Source organism: Haematobia irritans, chromosome 1, assembly GCF_050003625.1.
Source record: "Haematobia irritans isolate KBUSLIRL chromosome 1, ASM5000362v1, whole genome shotgun sequence".
Lineage (NCBI taxonomy): Eukaryota > Metazoa > Arthropoda > Insecta > Diptera > Muscidae > Haematobia > Haematobia irritans.
Genome location: NC_134397.1, coordinates 137756482 through 137768599, shown reverse-complemented (window position 1 = coordinate 137768599; position 12118 = coordinate 137756482). Strand labels below are relative to the sequence as shown.

At 34.1% G+C, this 12118-nt stretch overlaps 1 protein-coding gene across 3 annotated transcripts in view; it reads left to right on the top strand.

Moving 5' to 3' along the window:
* larp (La related protein) overlaps positions 1 to 12118 on the top strand; it is a 113310-nt gene that overhangs the window by 51096 nt on the left and 50096 nt on the right. The window contains exon 1 of one of the 3 annotated variants that reach the window (XM_075291743.1): positions 8348 to 8374. The exons of the other annotated variants lie outside the window; for them this stretch is intronic. Within the exon in view, the coding sequence (XP_075147858.1) occupies positions 8363 to 8374 (12 nt within the window). The 5' untranslated portion in view covers positions 8348 to 8362. Of the gene's footprint in view, positions 1 to 8347; positions 8375 to 12118 lie in introns of those variants that run through there. 3 annotated transcript variants of the gene reach the window in all.

The following is a 12118-nucleotide window of genomic DNA, read 5'->3' as shown; positions in this document are numbered from 1 at the left end:
GACTTGAATTTTACACAACAGAGAACTGCAACCGGTGTTTTTTTCGTAATGCAATCTTACCCACAAAATTCCGGTGGCAGTGAGTAAGACACCAATTACCATGCGGTCTTTTACATTGATACAAACGCGAGAATAAAAACACCACTATTACGAGTATATAACAATGTTCGTATGCAGTGTCTTGCAATCTTAAACCTATCGACATCGTAACAACGTTCGGTAAACAAAAAACGAGTGTGGCACTTAAGTGTGATTGCACGCAACAACAACAATTACCAGCAGTTGGCATTAGCTCAAGAAAATTGAGAGAGTGCCAAATAAGAGAATACCGAACTGCTGAGATATGGCTAACCAATTTGTGTGATTGTTTTACTACGGGGTTTTCGAGAGACCAACACTCATTCTAACAAACACCGACAGTCGTCGGTTGCATTGGATATTGGTGGTTGAAATTTTTTACCAATTGGTGTTTTAAGATTGCAAATATTGGTGTTTACTAAATACACTGGTCGGTTGCGGTAGATCGCAGCCGTTCTCTGGTACACAACCATTTGTTTTCCAAGAAAACCAACGGCCGAAGTTGGATCATTCTTCATCACGATAATGAGAGCTCTCACACATCAGCTCAAACAACAGCAACAGCATACGTGGTTGCCGAAATCAGATACATAATTTTCGAGAAAATAATAGTAGAGTGGAAAAATTGCTTCGACAATTGATTTATCGCAAAAATGTTCTTTTCTCGGCAAACATATACATGGTTGCCGAAATCAGATACATAATTTAGAATGAAAATAACATTTTGGTGACAGACATGTTACATGTTCTCCGCAGTGCTGCCGCTACTGAAAAATTGAGTGAAGTAAATTTTGGAAAAAGTGGAGTAGATTCAATAAAATTGAAGTAGCATACATTTTCGAAAACAAAACAATAGAATTCATTTTATTATACCCTCCACCATAGGATGGTGGTATATTAACTTTGTCATTCCGTTTGTAACACATCGAAATATTGCTCTAAGACCCCATAAAGTATATATATTCTGGGTCGTGGTGAAATTCTGAGTCGATCTGAGCATGTCCGTCCGTCCGTCTGTTGAAATCACGCTAACTTCCGAACGAAACAAGTTATCGACTTGAAACTTGGCACAAGTAGTTGTTATTGATGTAGGTCGGATGGTATTGCAAATGGGCCATACCGGTCCACTTCTACGTATAGCCCCCATATAAACGGAGCCCCAAATTTGGCTTGCAGGGCCTCTTGGAGGAGCAAAATTCATACGATCCGGTTGAAATTTGGTACGTGGTGTTAGTATATGGTCTCTAACAACCATGCAAAAATTGGTCCACATCGGTCCATAATTATATATAGGCCCCATATAAACTAATCCCCTGATTTGGCTTGCGGAGCCTCTAAGAGAACCAAATTTCATCCGATCCGGCTGAAATTTGGTACATGGTGTAAGTATATGGTCTCTAACAACTATGCAAAATTTGGTCCACATCGGTTAATAATTCAATCATTAAAACCGCTATGTTCATCGTAATTAAAGGAATAGGGAAAACAATTAGGTAATATGGGGAAAATTTTAAAAATTTGAAGCAGATTTTTGGAAGAAGGAGTGACGAAGTAAATTTTGTGAAAATGAAGCAAAATACTTCGATTGAAGTAGTAGCGGCAGCACTGGTTCTCCGTCAATATTTTGATCTTAAAACATATTTGAGGTGATCATATTCCTTCTCTGGGTTTCTATACACACACAATTGATTCCATTATAAGTACAACTTCAAAAGTTTTTTTTATAAATGAATAAAATTTTTGAGTTCTTATTGAAATTCCCTTTATTTACTTTTTTAAGTAAACCCTTATTTGTTAAGTAATTAATTTTATCAACAATATTATCTAATTTCATCGTATACTGCATTCTTTTAGCAAGGTGAACACAGCATTTTCTGCCACCCACTCAAAATGATGCCCGCCCATTATCGCAAAAAGCAAACAGTTTTGGCATTATTCACAATTAAAATATCCCTGACCTTAATTAAACAAAACGATGAGAGGCAAACCGAAAAAAATACAATTAATGTAAATATAATGTGCATAAGTAGTAGATCTTTACTTTTGTTTTCTTTTGGAAACATAAAAATGTTTATTTTTACTCTTTGTCAATTCATTTCATTCTTTCTAGTGATTTTTCATCTACAAAGAATTATAACGAGATACTTTCTTTATATCTACGAGGAAAAAAGGCTTCCGCTTTTTCTGTACACACACACATACTATACCCGTAGCCACACAAATCTTTTGTTTAATATTTAAATGAAAATGTAATTTTTACTAGATTACGTGTGGTCGAAATAAATGTATGCTACTTGGAGAGATATTGTTGTATATTTCATAAACGAACATAAGCCGAAAGACATTTTGACGATGGGAATATTTGACGATTTGATACACACCGATAAAAAAATGTGTTTTTAATAAAAAATTATGCTTCGAGTCCGATTTTTTACTACAAAATTGTTAAGTGCAAAAGTATAATGTTCCTAGATTAGTTTTGTATTTTTTGTCTTTCTTTATGATCAGTAATACTGTTCAACTCAATCTGTATGTAATTCCCTTTTATTTTCATAAATTTTTCATCCCGATTTTAAATTGAGAATTCCCAGATACTTTTCCGTTTCTGTTATGCTTGACATTTATTACAATCGCGTCGAAGTTTAAAGACTTTTCTTGTGATTATAACTTCCGCTAAAATGACTTGAAGTCTGCCTCTTTTTGTAAGCAACTCTTGTACTGGAAAGACGCAAGAAAGAAGTAAATTCCTACACCTCAACGAAACCCTAAAACAACTTGTGTTTTTCTTTCGTTTTATTGGATCATCAATGCTGGGAACATAAACTGATATTTGTCTTGCTGAGTTTTTATCAGACTGGCTGCGTTTCGATTGCGGTCTTCATTTCGGCTTCTCTTTCGATACCGACTCCCAATCTTTGCCCTCACCTCTTGTGGCACATTCCCGCTCAGTTAAGCAAATACAACTTTGTGTTTGCTACTAAGAGTTAAAGCTTTATTCGAAGTATACTGCAATAATATCAAGTAAAAATTAAATGAAAAAGTTATCGCACGTTGTGGATGACAATATAGTTTCCCTAACTAAAAATGGGTCTTCATCGCGGAAAATAGCCAAGGAACTAAGTATAAGTCAGTCTGTGGTCATTCGCGTCCAAAAAAGACTAAATACTACTCCCAAAGAGCAAACCAGCAGCTGCCGAAAACTGTTGACCGAAGCGACGCTCGTCTTATGATGGCAGAAATGAGGCTGAACAAGTCCGTAACGCCGAAAAATACTGTTGTTGCCAAAAATAAGCAAGTTAGTGAATGGACAGCAAGACGAGCGCTCCACAACATTGGTTATGTTCCAGCTATAAAAAAATAAAACTGCATTATCCGAAAAGAATCAAAAGGCGCGAATGAAGTTTGCAAGAGAGCATAAAAATTGGACGACAGATGACTGGAAACGTGTTATCTGGTCAGATGAATCAAAATTTAACCGTTTCCAATCGGACGGTAAACAATATTGCTGGTGTCGTCCTGGTGATACCATTCAACGCCACTATGTTAAACAAACTGTGAAACATGGTGATGGAAGCATCATGGTTTGGGGCTGCTTCACTTTGTGGCACATTGGGCCATTGCAGAAAATTGATGGTATAATGAAGAAGAAAGACTACCTCGCAATTTTGCAGACTCATCTTCCCGAGTTTGTTGACAAGAGTGTGTATCCTGAAGGTGAAGTCGTATTTGAACAGGATGGTGATCCGAAGCATAGTTCAAAAATAGTGAAAAAATGGCTTAGTGAGCAAAAATTTCAAGTGATGAATTGGCCAGCGCAAAGCCCCGACCTCGTGGGTAGGTTGGCTGATAAGTCCCCGGTCTGACACATAGATGGCGTCGCTAGTTTTAAATGCATATTATTTTTATATAGTACCAACCTTCAAATGATTCGTGTCAAAATTTGTCAATTAGTTTTTGAGATAGAGCGTCGTTTTGTGAAGCAACTTTTGTTATTGTGAAAAAAATGGAAAAAAAGGAATTTCGTGTTTTGATAAAATACTGTTTTCTGAAGGGAAAAAATACGGTGGAAGCAAAAACTTGGCTTGATAATGAGTTTCCGGACTCTGTCCCAGGGAAATCAAAAAGAATTGATTGGTATGCAAAATTCAAGCGTGGTGAAATGGGCACGGAGGACGGTGAACGCAATGGACGCTCGAAAGAGGTGGTTACCGACGAAAACATCAAAAAAATCCACAAAATGATTTTGAATGACCGTAAAATGAAGTTGATCGAGATAGCAGAGGCCTTAAAGATATCAAAGGAACGTGTTGGTCATATCATTCATCAATATTTGGATATGCGGAAGCTCTGTGCAAAATGGGTGCCGCGCGAGCTCACATTTGACCAAAAACAACAACGTGTTGATGATTCTGAGCGGTGTTTGCAGCTGTTAACTCGTAATACACCCGAGTTTTTCCGTCGATATGTGACAATGGATGAAACATGGGTCCATCACTACACTCCTGAGTCCAATCGACAGACGGCTGAGTGGACAGCGACCGGTGAACCGTCTCCGAAGCGTGGAAAGACTCAAAAGTCCGCTGGCAAAGTAATGGCCTCTTTTTTTTGGGATGCGCATGGAATAATTTTTATCGATTATCTTGAGAAGGGAAAAACCATCAACAGTGACTATTATATGGCGTTATTGGAGCGTTTGAAGGTCGAAATGGCGGCAAAACGACCCCATATGAAGAAGAAAAAAGTGTTGTTCCACCAAGACAACGCACCGTGCCACAAGTCATTGAGAACGATGGCAAAAATTCGTGAATTGGGCTTCGAATTGCTTCCCCATCCAACGTATTCTTCAGATCTGGCCCCCATCGACTTTTTCTTGTTCTCAGACCTCAAAAGGATGCTCGCAGGAAAAAAATTTGGCTGCAATGAAGAGGTGATCGCCGAAACTGAGGCCTATTTCGAGGCAAAACCGAAGGAGTACTACCAAAATCAAAAAATCAAAAAATTGGAAGGTCGTTATAATCGTTGTATCGCTCTTGAAGGGAACTATGTTGAATAATAAAAACTACTTTTGATAAAAAATTGTGTTTTTCTTTGTTAGACCGGGGACTTATCAGCCAACCTGTTATGCCCTAAAAAAATATTGTCGTGTCCAGGCCATATATTGAGACTCTCAAACATTTAGCTATATCCGTTTTTACCATAGGATAGAACACTAAAAGAACTATCTTTCACATATAAATCTGGAATCCCATCTTTTTCCATTTGGCCACACTGGACACATATCTCTTTGTTTCGTATATGCAACATTACTGCCATTCGGAAGATTTCTGACAAAAGGTTTTTATTTCAATCGAAAGCTATGGTAAGTGAAGCAAATGTGGTATACCCATTTCTTTGTCGTTAGCAACATTTTTTGTTTTTGTCCGACGAGGAAGATTTTACCACATTCATTTTACTAGTGTTAGCCATCCACGCAACTATGAGCGAAAAATAGGAAACCCATAATTTTAAAATTGATTTTTTTATTTTAAAGAAGTTTCTCCTTAATGTAAATGTGTAAATTGCTCATCCTAAAATGTAGGTTGCATAATATTCCATATTAGGTCAATATGGTTTTCAGTGTTACATCTGTATATATTTTTAAATAAATACGTCTCGTGCATCTTATTGTATTTCACTACTAATCGTTGTTTTCCTTCTTTAATTTCAGGTATGGTTTAATTTGTATTTATTGAGTTAAAATGCAATTTAGTGGTAAGCTTAGTGACTATAAGTGTATTGTATTTAAGACAGAAAATATTTAAAGACGACTTTTACTTGAAACATAGCCTAATTGGAACTTGAAGCCGTGTTTGAATTTGGCAATTTATTTTGCTTATTGAGGACTTTGTTATTAGATGAAAAAAAAAAATAATAATAATTAAAATTTGTTTCCTTGGCATAATGCACACCAAAGTGTGGTATCAAGTAAATATGAAAGTTTTGGAACTGGGCAAGATTTTTCCTGTGCAAAATCTTTATGAAAATGTGTCTGTCAAAAATATAGGTCCTACACAGAAAAAAAATTCACGAACAATTTTCCAATTAAAGTCTTAAGTGGGTTAAAAAAAAGTTCAATTCAAAATTTAATTAATCTATCACAAAAACAAGTAAGGAAAGTCTAAAGTCGGGCGGGGCCGGCTATAGTGTACCCTGCACCACTTTGTAAGTCCACATTTTCGATACTATATCAAATCCGTCAAATGTGTTGGGTGCTACATATAAAGGTTTTTGTCCCAAATACATACAGTTAAATCTGACTCCATCTGAACAAAATTTATAATCTATAGACTTAAAATTTAAGTCGGCTAACGCCCTGGGATGGGCGTTAAAAAAATATGGGAAACATTTTAATCTGAACCAATTTTGAGGCAACTTCGACAACTGATTTATGGGTCGATAGATATGTATTAGAAATAAAGGAAAATTTGAGTCACTTTTACAAGTTTTCGACTTACACACAAAAAATTTTTTCTCTGATTCAATCACCAAATTAATTGATCCAATTAATTTTTTAATTGAAATGTCTTCAATCACGAAAATGATAGTATCAATCACAGTTTTAATTGGGCATAGAAAAAATTATTGATTAAAAAATTAATTGATTTTTTCAGCAAAATTCAATTAATTTTTTAATTGATTCAATTAAAAATTTAATTGATGTTGATTGCAAAACGCAATTAATTTATTAATTAAAAAAGGTAACTATTTTTAATTACTTAGTTAGATTGGCTTAGAGTTTTTATTTGGATTAACAAATGATTGTTTGAAATACATTTTTAATTAAAAAAGTAAAAAAAAATCAGCACTTTTTTTGACTGAATTAGTCTTCCGAATTTGATTAAAAAGTTAATTGTATCAATTAATTTTTTAATTAAACATTTTAAAAATTTCAATCATTGACTTAATTAACTTAATGTTTCTATCACGATTAAAAAGTTAATTGTATCAATTAATTTATTAATTTAAAAAATTTTCAACTTCAATTAACTTTTTAATTGGACATATTTTGGTGATATTTTTTTCTGTGTAGCAGTGGCGTTTTTATAAGGAAAATGTTGGCATTTTGGTCATTTTTGCCCAAATCGGAAAAGCATATGTATGGAAGCTATATAGAAATCTGAACCGATTTGAATCAAATTTGACATGCATACCTAGTATTTTAATTCTACTCCCTGTGCAAAATTTCACGTAAATCGGACTACAACTTTTGAACTCTGTGGTCATATGACGGAAAATCGGGCGAAAGATATATATGGGAGCTAAATCTAAATCTGAACCGATTTCAATCAAATTTTGCACACTTGACTATACGACCAAGTGTTATGTTTGTGCAAAATTTCAAGCAAATCAGGATAAAACTGGCTTCTGGGTCCATATAAGTCCATATCGGGCGAAAGATATATGTTAGGTTAGGTTAGGTGGCAGCCCGATGTATCAGGCTCACTTAGACTATTCAGTCCATTGTGATACCACAGTGGTGAACTTCTCTCTTATCACTGAGTGCTGCCCGATTCCATGTTAAGCTCAATGACAAGGGACCTCACTTTTATAGCCGAGTCCGAACGGCGTTCCACATTGCAGTGAAACCAAAGACACCATGTGTCTTTGACAATAATCTCGTCTCCTTCTGGGTGTTGCAAACATATGCACTAACTTATAATACCCTGTTCCACAGTGTGGCGAAGGGTATAATTAATAGTATCAATTAAGTTTTTAATTGGATCAATAAATTTTTAAATTGACTTTAATTGATACAATCATTTCTGTAATTGAAGACATTTCAATTAAAAATTAATTGAATCTATTAATTTTGTTATTGAAGTTGCCTTCAATATTTTTTGTGTGTAGCCACCAATATGTACACACTGAACTACCTCTTGTAAAGATGTAGCACTGACTGTCCATCGATTTATTCAGTTTTAGTTAAGGGACACAAACATACATTTATTGCCTGATTGTCAAAAATATTGTCTGGTTTATTAAACGTTTTTTTTTAATACATGATGAAATGATTTTTTTTCTTCACACACAATTTATTACTATCTATATAACCTAATGTAGGGTACTGATAATGATTGGACATATTTTTAAAAAGAATTTTCTTAATTTTCTTGAAAATCATTTTTAAAATCAGTTTGAAAGTAAACAGTGTTTATACAACAGGTTAACCTTAGAAATTCCTCGAAAAAGTTCCATATAAATTATTTTATTTAAATGTTTGTATTGAGTTGAATGTTTTCTATTGATGTCAATTGCGGTAAGCAGCAGCAACTTGCTCAAGCCAACATTCCCTGAATCTGGACCATCGACTATACGTGTGAAATTGAAAACTAAAATAGCTGCATTTTAGAGCACAACAATTTGTTAATCGATGACATATGTAGTATATACGCAAATCACGCTAAATATTCGTGGACATGGGTGTTTTTTTAATTCTATTTTTCATGAACGATGTTTTATGTCTTTTTCTGATGTGTGGTGTTTGTTTTGTGGGCTAAATGTTGAAACGATGTTTGTTTCATTAAATCGATTTAAAGAAAGATATGTTTGATATTACGGAGATATCTCTATCAGTGAAGAATAACGCAGCACCAAATAAAAATTCAAGTTTGTGGTTAGTGGTAAAATTTAATTTTTAATTTATGAAATCTTACTTTTGTTTTTTACATTCTTCGTAATAGAGACGAGATTTAAAATGTTTTTACATCCTGTAAAAGACGTCAACGTTTAGCACAAAACTAATATATTAATCTTCTGAACAAACTATTTTAACCAAACGATGTTCGTTGGGTCTAAAATTTCGTTTGGGTGGAAAGTATTTTTTTGGCTGTAATATTCTTTTTGTTAATGAGTATAACATTCTCATTAGCGTAGGTATCATTATTAAAATATCAAACATACAAGTTAACATCTGGATATTCAAAAGATCGCATTTTGTTTCTATCATCGTCGTAGTAAATAAAGTAAGCGATTTAAAAAAAAAAACGCATTATTAGCAAAACTTTCATAATTAATTCTCACGACACATACTTGCATACATATCTCATATAAAAGATATGTAAATAAAAATATCTGCATTTATTGATGCTAAAAATAACTAAATATTGAAATTTGCACCTAATTAAATTTCAAATATTTGCCATTGAGTGATTAGACGCAATTTGTTTGACGTGGGTTATCAATAAAAAGAGATCTGTAAAAAAATTCTACTTTCTATGTAAATACACAGAATAACAACATCATGAAGCGATAATCGTTTTTCTAAACTAAAAATAACATTCTAGATTGTATTCTAACCAAATGACCTCCACTTCTATACATAAAATCACTTGCATGATCAAGAGAGGCTGTTTGGTGCACGAGATGAAATGCATGCTAGGCAATTTTTTCTCTCCGTCCGCCATTACCACCTCCAACCAACGATCAGGTCGTTAGTCAGTCGGTCAATATTTTAAATCAAATTGCGATTGTTTATGACCATGTTTTTGTGGGGATCACATTGCTACACTGAAGAAAATACGTTGTTATTTTGTTACAGGTTTTTGAAATTCTTCGAATTTTTAGGTTTCATAGTAAAATTCAATATATGTTATTAGCATCTTCTCAAAATCGTGCGAAACTTTTGAAATACATATGTAAAATTACATTATTTCCATTTCAAAAATTTGTAGTTTTAAGAAAGTGGTCAACTAAGTGTATGTTTCCGTTAAATAAAGTTTCATTACATCGGCTCGTAGGTGCCCAAAACTATGCTCTATAATTATAACTGCTTGACTGTATGCGTTGATATATATCGATAATTGTCTGTTGATCACAATAACAGCTACGTAGTCCAGTGAATAGTGTGTTGGCTTACAAACTGTATGGTCCGCGGTTCGATTCTCCGTCCAGGCGAAAGGTAAAACTAAAAACAAAACAAAATCAAATAATTTCTTGTACATTGTATTACAGAAAAAGATTATCAGATCTAAACAAACTTGTCGAAGTGAGAAAGATATGGGCAAGATCCAATTAGCCAGTAAAAATTTTTTTATTAGTTAGTATTTATGAAATTGTTTTTACATCCTGTGATCTTTATTATAACAAACAGTCTAAAAGGTTGGCTGATAAGTCCCCGGTCTAACAAAGAAAAACACATTTTTTTGTCAAAATTCGTTTTTATTATTCAACATAGTTACCTTCAAGAGCGATACAACGATTATAACGGCCTTCCAATTTTTTGATACCATTTTGGTAGTACTCCTTCGGTTTTGCCTCAAAATAGGCCTCAGTTTCGGCGATCACCTCTTCATTGCAGTCAAATTTTTTTCCTTGCGAGCATCCTTTTGAGTTCTGAGAACACGAAAGAGTCGCTGGGGGCCAGATCTGGAGAATACGGTGGGTGGGGAAGCAATTCGAAGCCCAATTCATGAATTTTTGCCATCGTTCTCAATGACTTGTGGCACGGTGCGTTGTCTTGGTGGAACAACACTTTTTTCTTCTTCATATGGAGCCGTTTTGCCGCGATTTCGACCTTCAAACGCTCCAATAACGCCATATAATAGTCACTGTTGATGGTTTTTCCCTTCTCAAGATAATCGATAAAAATTATTCCATGCGCATCCCAAAAAACAGAGGCCATTACTCTCGCGCGGCACCCATTTTGCACAGAGCTTCCGCATATCCAAATATTGATGAATGATATGACCAACACGTTCCTTTGATATCTTTAAGGCCTCTGCTATCTCGATCAACTTCATTTTACGGTCATTCAAAATCATTTTGTGGATTTTTTTGATGTTTTCTTCGGTAACCACCTCTTTCGGGTGTCCACTGCGTTCACCGTCCTCCGTGCTCATTTCACCACGCTTGAATTTGGCATACCGATCAATTATTGTTGATTTCCCTGGAGCAGAGTCCGGAACCTCATTATCAAGCCAAGTTTTTGCTTACACCGTATTTTTTCCCTTCAGAAAACAGTATTTTATCAAAACACGAAATTCCTTTTTTTCCATTTTTTTCACAATAACAAAAGTTGCTTCACAAAAGACGCGCTCTATCTCACAAACTTATTGACTTACAGACGTCAAATTTTGACACGAATTATTTGAAGGTTGGTACTATGTAAAAATAATATTCATTTAATACTAGCGACGCCATCTATGTGTCAGACCGGGGACTTATCAGCCAACCTGTTAACCCTTTCACTACCGATGTCCACTTAGAAGGACATTCCAAAAAGATCCCAAATTCTATTTTCCCACTTAGTTTCGATTTATTTCTCGATGGTATTTTAAAGTAGAGGCTTTAATCTAAATAAGCTATAAATATTGTCCATATGGGTGAGGTCTAAAATACATTTTTATAAACTTCTTTAAAAATAAACGAAAAATTCGAAAATTTGAGACAATTTTTCTACTGTATGTTTGTAGTAAATGGACATTTATACAAAAACTATAGCTGATACTTTTTCGCGTTCTTTTTTGAATTTTTTCTCACACTTTGAAAGATATTATAGGCCAAATAGCGCTTATTTTCGTAAGGCCATTTGGTCACAATTCAAGAATGAAGTTTTCAGAACAAGCTCATATAGCTCTTGAAGTAACTGAGGTAGGTTCTCAAAATGACAATTTTTGTTCTACATGCTGTTAGTACTAGTAAAAACAGAAGAAAAATTAAAGTTTTTAACATTAGGTTTGTTTCGGTAGTGGAAGGGTTAATATGGAAGGAAAACTAAATTTTATTTACACGCAATTTACATGGTATTAAGGACAAATTCCTTTAAAATAATGATATTTTATTTAAAAGAAAGTTTATAATCTTTTCATAAAATTTTTCATTAAATTTAGGACACAATTTTTGTAAATTTGCGTATCTCTGTTAAAGTCGGAGTTCTTTGAATTGAGGCAAATTTTCTTTAAAGTAAAGAAAAACATTTTTAATGTAAATAAATGATCTTTATATTTAATCTTTATATTTAAAATAAAAATGCTTGAAATATTATAGGCTAAGATTTATTCCG